Source organism: Ascidia mentula, chromosome 4, assembly GCF_947561715.1.
Source record: "Ascidia mentula chromosome 4, kaAscMent1.1, whole genome shotgun sequence".
NCBI lineage: Eukaryota > Metazoa > Chordata > Ascidiacea > Phlebobranchia > Ascidiidae > Ascidia > Ascidia mentula.
Window position 1 is genome coordinate 1,995,941 of NC_138569.1, and position 13,617 is coordinate 2,009,557.

Consider the following 13,617-nt stretch of genomic DNA (forward strand, 5'->3'; position numbering starts at 1 on the left):
AGTGGTGGAATGATTGTACTATGTGGTGTATAAATAAAAAAAAATAATATACCCCTAAAAAAACCAAAAAAAAAGAACATATATAAAACAAAAGACAACATAGATGGTCCCTAACACACTAATTACCTTTTGCCATGTCACATTTTTCACATTGTTTTTCGTTGCCGTGTCCTATGTTTCTATTCTATGGTGTTTTGTATCGTGTACATGTTATTTCGTCATGTAGTCTCCTGTTGTTTGTTTCTTTTCATTTTCTCTCTTATATCGTTGTTCTTTGCCTATTTTGTGAAACACTTTTTGGGGTGAGACAAGTGTAACGATATGAGGTAATGTGTTTTTCATTCGCATGAAACTTTTCCATGAGGTAATGCAATGACTTAGCAGTTCGTACCAGGAAGTGTAACTCCCATTTTCTCGGAACGACAACGGAGAATCGCTCGTAAGATGCAATTATCGATAAGCGCTCTCACGCAACTGCATACCTTAAATGTATATAAAAATCTGTGGTTTTGTGGTGAAAACTGTTCTACAATTTGGCGTGCTCGTGGGACCAAAAACGTATGATTCCCACATATCTGTGTTTCGTCTTGGTGATATCTGAATAAAACAAACTAACCCAAGTTTGGTTTATCTGAAGTCTGGGAGTCAGAAGTCAGGAAACAAATTCAATTGCAGCTGAACACGTAATCAACAAACAAAACAAACACCAATTTTTGCACACTGTAGCTTCATTGAATATACGCCCCTATCATACGCGGTGCGCAGTCAACCATTAATTTAAATTTTATTCGCACTAAAGTTTAAGAAAGCCATCTATGAAATTTGTAGCCGGCCAAGGCGCCTTTAATCTATGCTATAAAAACTGTCCGCATTGCTTAGTCGAAAGTCAGTCTTTAAAGCCTTTGGTACACATGTTTTTTGACTTATTTCTTCATATCACTGAATCGCCGGCGGAACAAAGGATGCAGACGGAAGTTTTCCTGTAGAATTTTACAGCCTTCTGGCATCCCGCACAACGACAAACCGTTTTGCCTCACCTATTTTTTTAATACCTACTGTGTTATCCGTTCCCATCAACCCGACATTATCTAACCAACTGGCACTCGCTTACTTGAACAGATTTATCAGTCAAGTGCTCGCTCACTGAGTCTGGTTACTTTCGTTTTATCGCTCGTACCCACGTTCGCTCACTTACACTATAAGTTACTAAAAAAACTATTTCGCAAGACGCCACTGACGCTTGTTGGTTATTTCAATTCCCGCCGTCTGATATTGTAACCTATGTATTCTGAAATAATTAAACATTTTACTGCCAGTTTTTCATGTACACTGAAAGAAATCACCGTGACAGCTTTGTTCCAAACATCTATCGAATTTTACACAACTTAATTCCCAACAACCAGAGGGAGAAAACAAAATCACAAGCCATCATCACACCAAGGATTACCAGAAGATGGAATATTGCTAATATTGGTTAACACGAATGTTTTCCTGACTTAATTCCCATACACAACTACAACGCAGACAGAACCAAGGATGCAGACTTTCCTCAGAACTCCCACAGCCTTCTGTCATTCGTCTTGACGACCGATCTTTTTATCGTACATAAATGCTTTGCTACCCGTTCTCTCTTTACAACCAAACTCCCCAACATCAAGAAACCAACTGGCACTCGCTCACTGCCTGATATTGCAACGTTTGCTTCTATTCAATAAAGTTGGTCTGCACACGGAGCAAATTAGTTGGTAAAAGAAAAAGAACACGCAAGGTAGACTTAGATCAGTTATAACAGCATCCAAGCACTTCAAACGCTGCAAGCCAGGCGATGACCAAGACGCGACTGTGACTAAAACACTTACGCAGACAAGCCGGATCACGCGGACCTTGATGTTTTGAAAAGGAAGAGAGCAAATTATTTTTTCTTGCTCTCTCTCACACACACATGCGGCTGAGCTATTGGTTTCCTAAGGCCGGGTCCACACTCACGCTTTGCACCGGCGGATTCTCGGTTTGTTTTAATGTCCCGAGCGTACGCCCGCACGCCGGCGTATAATGAAACAAACAAAGAATCCGCCTGCGCAAAGCGTGAGTGTGGACCCGACCTAACAGTTTTTCAACAACTTACCACATAGCGGCCGTTACAGAATTCCCAACATAGGAATTATTTTACGATGTGAAATCAGCAAAAAAGCCCCTCGAACACAATTGTTTCCTTCTCAATAAGGGATTAAAGGTTGGGTTTACCCATATTTAAAGCGATTCCAAAATAAAATTCTCCCACTGGCACATTTTTCTTTCTGGGGTCCGCAGGCGAAACGAAGTTTGCAAACGGAGTTAAGCTTTCTCAACAAAACTTACAACGAACTAACAAGTCACTAAGGCGCTTGATTGCATTAATATCCGCCTGATACTGCAACGTGCTTCCTATTCGCAAATAAATAAGTCTGCCCACGGAGTGAAATTGGTGGAAAGAAATAAAGAACACGCAGGAGCAGACTTAGAAACACAAGTAGCTGCAACAAACCCAATGAAAAGTTGCACGTTTTAAAAAAATTTGTTTTCCAAGTAGGAAAATACGATGTGAAAATGAATTTTTGGCCAAACGTGCGAATCCCTAATTGGGTCTAAAACGATGGACGCTGATTTAGATACGATAAACTTTTATAATGGCAAACAAGCTGCAACAAAAGTTGACCAGAATTATCTCGCCTTGTCGACTTAAATCTCAAAGGATTCTCAGGGTAAATGATTTTCTTGTGTTTCAACGGCATCTCGTTTCAAAAAACTTTTGCCGTTAGTTTTTGTTCCCACATAATAAGGTAACTGAGTTACTGTGCCTTTTTTGCCCCCAACTTCTTCTAAAACGTACGACGAGATAAAGGAGCATAAATTGTTTTTATTCAACACGATTACGTGGTATAGAAAAACAAAGTACTGTATTATCTTAAATGCCTGTAAACGAACGGCGAACTTTTGTATCACAATAAAAGCTTTACATCTATAGGACCTCCATGTAATCACGGTCAATTTTTCTTTCACTATTTGTAGTTATCTCACTTGCTGCAAAATATCAATTGTACAGTAAATAGTTTATTCTTAATGAAACAGCACAACCTACCATATACATGTTCCTTGCTGCTATTAATATCCGTTGGGGTTGCTGTATTTTTCCAAGTGGACAAATTTTGATGAACTTGTGTATTAACATCAGGTGTCACATGTTTATTTATGTTATCTTTCATTTTAATACCTTCAGAAAAAAACAATGAACTAAAGGTAATAAAAAAGGTTTCTATTATTGAACCGCCAGGTCAAAGTTAGTAAAAATTAAACAGCACTTACTTGTTGACCTTCTGTGCCACAAAAATGCTGCAACAGCTGTTAAAACTAAAATTAAACCCCCAACAGTTGTGCCTATTATCAAGGGTAAATTGTGCTTTGGTGTATCGCCGTTCACAGAAATTATGATTACAAATGAACTTATACCAACTGCATTTGAAACTTTTAGTGTGTAAACATCTGCAGCTTCCTAGAGAAATCAAAATAAGTTATTTGATTATTTGCGCAAAAAATATTACCAGAAATCAGCAATTCTGATATGTATTATTTTTAAACAATTGTCTTTATGTGAAAAAACATGTATACATAATAATTTAAAATATCATGTACTAATAAATGAATGGAAAAGATACAACAAAACCATTTTTGTGACATTTAAAATTAATTAGGTTCACTTTATCTAAAGCTTACATCAATGTAAAATATGAATGTTTGGTTCTTTTCTGACATCCATGTAACATCTTTATTGTCACCTCAAAAATATAAACAAATTTATTGAATAATTTAGTCGAAAATAAATGTTTATCCAACAGCACACCTGGTGATTCCAAAACGGAGGCCAGAGGCTGAGGCACTTAGTTATTGACTTTTTCAAAGTTATTTCTTCATTTAAAAAATGTAAAGCAACCAAACGTGAGTAAAACACATAAAAACAGTCCAAATGTTTTTTAAACAACTCATAAAATTATTCATTCCCTCTCAACTACAGTTTTATTAGCATAAAGTACTTGTGGATGATGTAGAAAGTAGAAAGAATATCTAGTAGAATGAAACTGATACTTTTGACAGAAGGGATCCATTTTTATGTCAAGGAATTAACAAAAATTGCTTGAATCAAATTTACTACTAACATTTTGCAAGCAAATGATCAAACTAAACATTACACAAAAAACTACATGAAAAAAACTTTGCTAGACTTGTTAAAACAGCAAACCCAAGAGCTGATTGGTTGGCAAGTGTTTTTTCTTCATAACTAAATAGCATTTAACTTTTCTTGTATTGTTACCATTCTCACAAAAAATATGTACAAACAACATTATTTGAAAGGAAAAAACAGGGACTTACAAAGCACCGTCAAGGTATGATGAAATGACCAACCAATAGTATTGTTGACTGCCGAATATTTTGAGAGGGCCCGACAACAGATGTGTGCATTGTTCAGTTGAGGTTCCAGAAGTAAATTGTATGTAGGACTGCACTGAAGTGATTAATGCAATGTTTAAAATTTATACATCAATGTCATTCAATAATTTTAAAAACACATTTGTTTCCAAAATACCTGTGTCACAGAGTCATTGCCAATATGGAATGTGAAGTTTGTGACAATTGGATAAATGGGTAGAGTAACATTGCATGTGATGGAAATATTTTTTCCGGAAACTCCAGTTATATTTCCACTAAGCAATGGGTTGGGATCTTTAAACATAACTTAGATTTTCAAACCTTTAGTTTTTAGCCAAAGGTTTAAATAATTAAAAAACTTTTTTTATTCTAAGTGTGTTTGCATTTCCCAAGCTACATACAGGTAATCAATTAAAAATGATATGGAAATCATAAAGTTGAATCTGTTGTTCATAAATTGTTTGTCTGGCTTTAAACACTAAAATGGTGTTGCTTTTAAAACAGTATAACACAATATGTAAACTTGTATGCTTTAAATGGTATCTGTTTTTAAAAATTACACAAGAAGAGGCACAATACACTTACTATGAAAATCACAAATATTTTGTTTCAAAAATTGAAAGTGATAGTGTTTTTCAAACAAAACTGCACTTTTTACCAAAGGTAAAATATTTAATGCTAGTGAAGCATAAAATTAACTCCAACAGAGATTTTTGTTTCATTTTTTTATTACCTCCCCAACATTCTAATCCTTCAGCTCCAAACCATGTTGCATCATTTTGACAAATTGTATCCCTGATACCAGGAGTTGAGTTGCTGTAAAACAACTCTTGTCCTGCTGGGCATTTGAACTTTCCTTGTACATTGTATTCATAACCTGATGCAGTGATGGTTGGTCCAACAACGGATATGCTTGATAAACAATCTTTACAAAAAATAAAGCTTTGCAAAGTTTAAATATTTTGTAAGCATGTTTTTCAACTTTAATTATTATTGAAATTAATTATGATTGTTTTGTAATTATTTAATGTAAACCAATTGTACTTTGTACTTAAAGGCTACGTTTAGCACATGAGGCATACATTAGTTTACTAATTTATACTTTTACCTGTTACACTGAAATTTATTGATGAATTAGGAATGTAGTCCCATGAAACTGAACGATGAAGTGAAGAAGAAATGTTAAAAAAAGTAATGACAACTTTGAATACATTCAGACTGTTAGATATACACTCTACCAGGCACCTGTAGACAAAAAACTATTCTTAGATGCTTAGACATGGGACAGTGGACAAACCTGACAAAAAATAAACTTTAAAAATTCATTCCAATAATATTTCCAAGTTTATTTATAATTAATTTTAAATGTTAATGAACTACCCATGAAAAAACGTAATTACCTGCGGGGAATGTTGGGCAGCAGTGCTGATGAAAAATTCTCTGAGCATGTGGAATCGCTGTCCGTCAGTGTCACAAGAACCTAAGTTACAGCATTTTCTTCTTGAATTTTACCAGGAGAAAATCAAACTATTTTGTTTAGTGTCACATTGTCAAGATACTGGTAATGTGTACTAAACCCAAGACACTAGTTTTGAATAAAACTGCAACAAGTTATGCGATTAAAATGATCTTGTGGAGGTAAGGAAGCCAATCATGGTGCAAAACTTGTACTTTGATAAATTGTAATTTGTACTGTGACTCCATCATAAAAATTGGCTTTATTGCCTGGATTTGTGCCTATCTACCAACTCTAATGTATGTTTTAATGTGGACATTGGAATAATGCAAGGTAGTAATTTCCAAACACATTCTATAGTATTAAACTGGAGATTGTTCAACAAAAGAGTATAGCTGAATCATACTCTTTTTGATATTTAACATTTAGGTGCAAATAACTCTTTACATACATTATTTACTATCCATTCATTAAAATATAAACTGTATATAAATGATGATGATGTTGCTTGAACATAGCTTGTTATTGTTGTATTGGATCCTGTTGCCTGATTGGGAGAAGGTAGAATTGACAAATTGGTTGTTTGTCCTGCAAAACAAACTATAAAGTTATTGTGTATAACAACATGAAATGGACCCCTGAACAATGCAAATCAGAAACAGAAATTACATAATAAACAAACCACTACAATTTATTGTGATGAAAGAATTAGATAGTTAGTCACACAGAGTTACTGCCAATTTGCTCAAAACTTCATGGCAGAAAACAATAGTAGAAACAACATTTGATTACATACCCTTTAGTAGTGGAACATTCACAAATACAACACATATAGCTAAAAAAATATGTGGATATACTGGTGCTTGAAACATCATAATATTTTGCACCTTAAAAATATGAAAAATGTTCATTCAACAAAAATGGTTTTGAAACCTTGCACAAACAACACACATGACTTAAAACCCAACTTCCAGGTCAACAAAAACAATAAATGTTTCTTCCTGCAAGTTACAAAAGATGTACATAACCGCAGGAAACTACGCGGACCCAAGCTAAGGAGAACCACATATGTTCGACTCTAATAATTTAGGTACTGTTCCACTTTCGTTTTGTTAACAACCCACCAATGACGAAACACAACAGACCAAATATTGACAAAGCTGTCTTATTTTTGTATAAATGACATCACTGGAATAAAATACTGCTTGCCTAGCTGCCGCACTGCAAGGGACGTTTTGCACTAATATTGAATCAAACCGCCAACACAAGCTCGTTAACAGAACGAACTCACGACAAGCAAACAAACTTATTTGCTGCGTGTGTTCCTACAAGCGTTAGGCGGGTTTCATGTGCGGTTTGGTTAAATTTAATACCTGAAAGAAAACTTTTCTGGTTTTGATCTAACTAATCGTTATTACATCTGATCGTGAAAGAAAGTTCATATGTCGTCGTCTAGTTCTTTACAAGGTCATCCTTTTTTGGTTTTCTTGTAAATGCGCATTTTAAAAAAGAGCCCATACATTACCTGTAGCAATAACCTATTAATTGACTTTGAAACTTTACATAAAATGTAGAAGTAAAATATTTGATTTCATGGTAAAAAAAAACTTTATTGGCAACACTTGTGTCTTGGTGAGTTTTGTTTAAAAATTTAGCAGTTGCTGGTTTTCTCTTTTTTCAGGTAGTACAAGTTTTGTAACAACAATGAATAAAAACCTTTGGATTGTTTTGGGAACTTTTCTTGTGTTGTGCTTGCAAAGTTCAGGTAGTCTACGGTTATCCTGTTTGCACATCAAAATTTAGTGTTTTATAGAAATGTTCCCTAACTCTTAGATGCACAAATAATTTCATTATCTGATGGTCTCATTGATGGTGGAAATGTTGCTGTGAACTTTCGGCCAAGTGTTACATTCCGGTTTTCGCTGGATACATACACAAGCTGTAGTTGGAAACGAAACTCCGATTCACTTCTTCATTTTTTTGTATTTAATGAATGCATTGACAGTGATTCTTTACCACCAAATTTAACCTGTGTTCAAATTTCTACAACTGTTACTGCAACATTTATACCACTACCTGTTACCAGCCAAAAAAACCTTTCAATTGATCTGATCTGTTCTCCACCAAATCAACCAACGCCAAGCATATTTCTTACCGGAAAATGTAAGTGATTTTTAGGTATTTGTTTGTACATAATACTTGTCTTTCTTATTTGCACAAAACCTGTACAACTGGTAGTTAGCCTAATAAAAGGATTAACTTTCAATAATTACTGTTTTACTGTAAGGTTTAGTTGTAAAAATCTGGATAGCTATATTTCCTGTAAAGTCTTGCTTTTGTGGTTTTAATGTCTGTATACTTTATTTTTCATTTTTTTAACATTACCTGAGATAAGCCAATAAATATTCACTTTTTCCTGTTTATTCCTTGCTATTTCCAAAACATTTGCTGTGTCATTCAATTTACAAAGAATAACATGATCAAAATATAAGGTTGTAATATGTGCTATGATTTTCAGACTGTGGAAATGTTACATTTCCTGGAGTAATTCAGGATGTACCAGCCAACAATGACTACATGAGCACCCATACCTTTTCATGCATGACAGGATATCAAGGAGCATTTCAAACTGCTACATGTCAAGCTGATGCTACATGGAATCTTGTACAGCCTGTCTGTACAAGATTTATAATTTTGGATTAAAACATGATATTATTCAAATCTTCCATTGTCTCACTCTCTTCAGTTTTATAATAGTTAACCTACAATTTTTGCTTTTGTCAAGTCAATAATTTTTCATTTTGATGGGAAGTTAATGCATCCCATCTCACTTCTTTAAACACTAGTTGTAAAGGCCGTCTAGTAAATTACCTGCCCAGCATTCCAAACCTTGGGATCCACTTCAAACTGCATTGTTTTGACAAACCGTGGTGATTGCAATTGGATAAGTTGAGTTAGTGTAAAGCAACTTCTCATTGGTGTTACATTGAAATTTACCAATGCCATTATAGTTGTAGTTGACTGCATAATGACTGGTCCTAAAAGGTGTTACTTGGGCATTCTGAAATGACAAAATAAAATCAAATATTAGAAGAACAATCTACTACATAGATAAACTTGCCGATCATGCAATGTTAGAAGAGCACACTTTGACAATGACAAAATTAAATTTTCATGCAAATTAAAGCTCAATCAACACCACATAAATTTATTGCAAAAATTCATCAAATGATAAATATTGGGAGCAAAATTACACCTGGGAATCATAACTTAACCTACTGTTAGCTACAGATTACAAATATAAAACTAACTGTTTACATCTTAAAAAAGCAAGTGTGGATTTAACTGCAAAGGTTGAATGCAGTTTTTTGGCAATAAGAACCACGAGTTATATTTCGATTGTGTGTTATGGTGTAGCCATTACATGGCTTTCAAACAACACAAAATCACATCAGAGAACTGTACGCTGTGAAACAAAAGCACTAAATTTCGCGAGTTGGTGTCTTTAATAAATTGTTGTTTCCCTTTACAAAAAAATATGCTTTTCCGTAATGGAATGTATTTGAAAAATTTCCCAAAAACATTATGGCGATAGATGGCGCTAAAATTCTGCATAAAAACCTTGAATGGGATTCGTTACCAGGCCGGACAAACTGTGTTCGAGTTCGGTTGTAAAAAACAATCCGGAGGTCTATGATCACCAAAATTTTCGGCTCAGAATGTTGAACAGCGAAGCAATCTTTTGAATGAAGATTGTTGTCGTCAAAATGTATTATCTTTTTCCACTTGTTTTATTGTAATGTACGTGTAGGTATAGGGTAGGAGTATATAATGTGAATAAGGTGAGCACATTATGAGCTTTTTCTGCAAACAACCCGCAAATACTTTCAAATATTACGTGTATGTGCGTGTATGTACAAGGTGAGTTGAAAAATGTGCGTTCATTGATAAGTTATTTACAACTTCAAGATTCGGTCAATATATCGAAAACCAACCTTTTCGGTAAATTTATAAATTAGATTTGGAAGAAATAAAATATGGGAAAAGTATCTCGCACAATTTAAGAACATGCTGAAATTGGTTTATTTGCGTATAAAGGTGATATATAACACGTAGGGTTGGTTGACGCTTTTACATGTGAATAGGAAATAAGTCAGGATATAATCACCACGTTGTCCTGATCATATTGCAAGTTGTTGATATGTTTTTTTTATAACATCCCACCACAGGATCGCTGAATGCACCCTTCCATTTTGTTGGGAGAGCAAACCAAGATTTTACCAGAGCCAGATATCTTATTCCCCACAAGAGGGCGATAAAAATCGTATTTAGTACAAGGAGACCCTTCATGGTTAGCTTCCAAGCAAGCTATTTCTTGGGTTTAGAATTTTCGGCTCCAAGATACAAAACAATCAATAAACGTGACGTCTGCAAATGATGGCAAGATTCAATTTTTTTGAGATTTTCGTCTGATTAAAAATGGTAAAAAGCAAGTCACAAATGTAATTTCCTGGTTTAATTCTGGGGAAAAACGGTCTTGATGGGAAAAAGTACCCGGATGTTTAAGATTTGGGACTAGAAATTTGTCTACGTGACTAATATAACTCTGTTGCAATTGTGCGGTGACAAATATGATTTACCCACTGTATCAGATAACGCATTAATGTTTCATGCAATGGCATGATTGGCAGGATCGCCCCACTGCGCAGGTCCTTACTTGGCGATCACAGCTATCGTATCGCGACCATTAGGTTTGCAGGCTTGGCCCCTCCCAGGCATTTTGGATCAGCCACTTGTTTAATGTTTATACGTTTTACAATATCATCTTTCTTGTTTATGCTGCGCAACATCGCCTGGCAAAACGTATAGCGGTTCATATGATGTATATACAAAAATAAATCTGGTCAACTTTTAACAATTGGTTGTAAGAGTCAGTTCAACTGTGACGTCATACAACAAAATATGACCTCACAGCAATGTTGCGCGCTCATGCTTTTGAGAGGACGGCACTCATGAATGGTAAATTTTCTGAACACTCAAATTCACCGCTTTAGATGTAGCTCGTTTGCGACATCTTGTGATCCATCGATTCAGTTGTAGTTTAAAACCACTGCCTGCAGTTTGTGCGATAAAATCTGTCGCATGTATGTAATTGTTTGGATTCGCAAATTGATTTACTTAATTTTATGCGTAATCTGTTTCGAAAGCAAATTACACCTATACCAAATGTTATGCTGGGATAAATGACGAAACGATCAACGTTATGATGTCAACAATTTTCCACGCGGAACACGTCTACCGCACGATTGTAATTGACAATTGGCTTTTGACCTACACTTGTCGTCTGGTTACAATTAATCAACACAACCTATTTTACTCGTTTAATTATAATGTAGTGCACATCGATAACCGTGTCAACAATGTTTGCTCCAGTTGGTTTAAACCGTTTATTTTGTGAAAAAAGACAACATAGGGTATCTTTAAATATACCCACAGTGTTTAGTAATTATAATAACCTAAATTTTCGTTGTTGATGATTTAACTGAGCCATGTCCATCTTAGGGAAGTGAAGTTAACGCCGTAAGACTTCGGGCAGACAACCAGCCTATAACAAAAATATATGTGTTCTCTTCTCCAGGATTAATAATTTTTTTGGACAAGTTCCATATTTTTTTTTTATTTTGTAAAACAAACGACCAAAAACTCATTTTTGACTTCAAATATTGAAAAATTGAGATCTAAGCCATTGACTGCAGATGCTGGCCTAGCGATCACTGTATAACTTCCGTAATGGCAATATGCACACGAAGCACCAGCTTTTGACAACAGGATCAGTCTCATTGTTGTTTGGAATATATATTTCGCCCTGTGGGCATCTTCAGTTCCTTAGTTACAGTAAACACAATAATAAAATGATTTAAAAACAGTCTTTTTCAAATTCCGTTTTTTTTATTCAGTGTTGCATTTTTTAACATCATAGAGCCAAAGAATGTCAAACTCACTTTGTAATACCCAAGACAAAACTAAATGAGAATGAAAACAACAATATTAAAAAATATTTTTTGTATTCGGTGGTCCAGTATATTTTATACATTTAATTACAGCGCAACTGATTGTCTTCGCGTTGCCACTAACGCGAACACACTTAATCACAACCGAAATGCTTGTATAATTTCAATAGGAAAAAATACAGACGTTGCGTGGATAAATTATTATTGCAAAGCCAAGTGCCACAAATTTCAAAATTAATAAATTAATGACAACAAAACAAACGGATGACGGTGATTGTGTCTCCACAAAGTCTTTGCCTGGCTGTATTGATGAGACCTTTCAGGTCGAAACATTGGTCATCTGTCTGCAATTCACAAAACTCATATTATTGGCTGCACTTAAATAACAATTTACGCCGCACAAAAAACACAAAAATGTAAAAGTGCGAAATGAATTGGCCTGAAACAACGTGGGTCTTAAAATAAAAATTAAAACTTTTTGAGGGAAAATATCACAACACCAGATTAAGATAAAATTTCATCATTCTTCATTTCAAAATTTGTTTGCACTGGGTTTTTGAAGACAGAGAAAAAACATCGTTTTAATTCTTTCTTGTTTCAGTGGCTTATCTTCCACCAAAAAATGTTTCTATATTGTTCATGAAAACAAACCCAATCATTACATTTGAACTACGCAAACAAATGCAGCTTTTCATTACAATCAGTTTTAGTTTACAAGACATACATGCATATTTCTCATCAATTCGTTCTTGTCTGCAATAGTCTATGTTTGGTAACGAAATGACAAAATAAACTGGTGGTAAGAAGGATATTAATGAGTGAAAAATCAGGTAAAGCAGCGAATGAAAATTCATCGTCAAAATTTAAAAAAAATATCTCATGATTTGGAAAACTTTAGACACAGCTAGTGTTGATTTTAATTTTTGTGGTCAACATAGAAAATTAGGGCATATATTTGCGAAAAAATATTTTTAAATATACCATTTGCTGTAACCTGGCATTATAACCACGTTTACCTAGACAAGAGCCTTTAAAAAGGAAAGTCCCATCCTCCAAACAAGTTCCATTCATCGAGCCAATATACCCTGTATTACATTCAAACTCGCATGTTTGTCTAAGGTTACAACTCCAGCCAGGTAACATCTTTACACTTTGACAATTTGTGCCGCAGTCTGATAAATCTGTAACAACGACTATGATTATTCCGCTTGGTGGGAGTACAGAGTCGCATTATCACTTACCCGCTACAACAACAAACTGTGTGCTGAACAACAGTTTTCTATCAAAAGCATGGGCAGACATGACAACTGAACCATCACTTATTTGATGAAGTCCAAATGACATTTCAAAACTTATGAAATCGTCCGCAATCACACTAAAAATGTGTTGCAACTTTTGTCTGTGTGGGATTATTTAGTTGTATTCCGTTTCCTAAAAGACGAACAATGTCACAGACAGATTTGTAGATGTAAATAAATACATAAACGGCTTAATTGTTTCAAACAAATTGTTTGAGGTAAAGGTTTAGCTGTTGGTTATTAAAATAGTATAAAAATGGCTTTCGCCTGCATAGGCGTCATCATTTTTTTGTGAGATTAAAACATTCGCATAAAAATAAAAATAACAAAAAGTTCTAATTAAATTGATTAAATAAGTAAGTAGATGAAACAGAAAATGGAAACATGTCGT

General features: G+C 34.6%; 3 protein-coding genes across 3 annotated transcripts; 1 reads left to right on the forward strand and 2 right to left on the reverse strand.

The window, feature by feature from the left end:
• Nucleotides 1-2,936: 2,936 nt before the first annotated feature.
• On the reverse strand, nucleotides 2,937-3,905 carry LOC145897290 (uncharacterized). Its single transcript, XM_082985518.1, has 5 exons — nucleotides 3,878-3,905; nucleotides 3,751-3,812; nucleotides 3,343-3,529; nucleotides 3,119-3,250; nucleotides 2,937-3,060 (listed from the first exon to the last, which is right to left on the reverse strand). Exons 2-5 carry the CDS (start codon nucleotides 3,787-3,789, stop codon nucleotides 2,999-3,001), a joined length of 420 nt encoding a protein of 139 aa, XP_082841644.1. The 5' UTR covers nucleotides 3,790-3,812; nucleotides 3,878-3,905; the 3' UTR covers nucleotides 2,937-2,998.
• A 234-nt stretch (nucleotides 3,906-4,139) lies between these two features.
• Nucleotides 4,140-6,919, reverse strand: LOC145897288 (uncharacterized). The gene is made up of 7 exons (XM_082985516.1): nucleotides 6,714-6,919; nucleotides 6,369-6,505; nucleotides 5,862-5,941; nucleotides 5,570-5,706; nucleotides 5,195-5,386; nucleotides 4,619-4,755; nucleotides 4,140-4,537 (listed from the first exon to the last, which is right to left on the reverse strand). Exons 1-7 carry the CDS (start codon nucleotides 6,826-6,828, stop codon nucleotides 4,376-4,378), a joined length of 960 nt encoding a protein of 319 aa, XP_082841642.1. The 5' UTR covers nucleotides 6,829-6,919; the 3' UTR covers nucleotides 4,140-4,375.
• Nucleotides 6,920-7,313: 394 nt separating this feature from the next.
• On the forward strand, nucleotides 7,314-8,758 carry LOC145897289 (uncharacterized). Its single transcript, XM_082985517.1, has 4 exons — nucleotides 7,314-7,384; nucleotides 7,599-7,682; nucleotides 7,751-8,080; nucleotides 8,436-8,758. The coding sequence occupies exons 1-4, from the start codon at nucleotides 7,360-7,362 to the stop codon at nucleotides 8,618-8,620; spliced, it is 624 nt and encodes a 207-aa protein (XP_082841643.1). The 5' UTR covers nucleotides 7,314-7,359; the 3' UTR covers nucleotides 8,621-8,758.
• The last annotated feature ends 4,859 nt before the right edge of the window (nucleotides 8,759-13,617 follow it).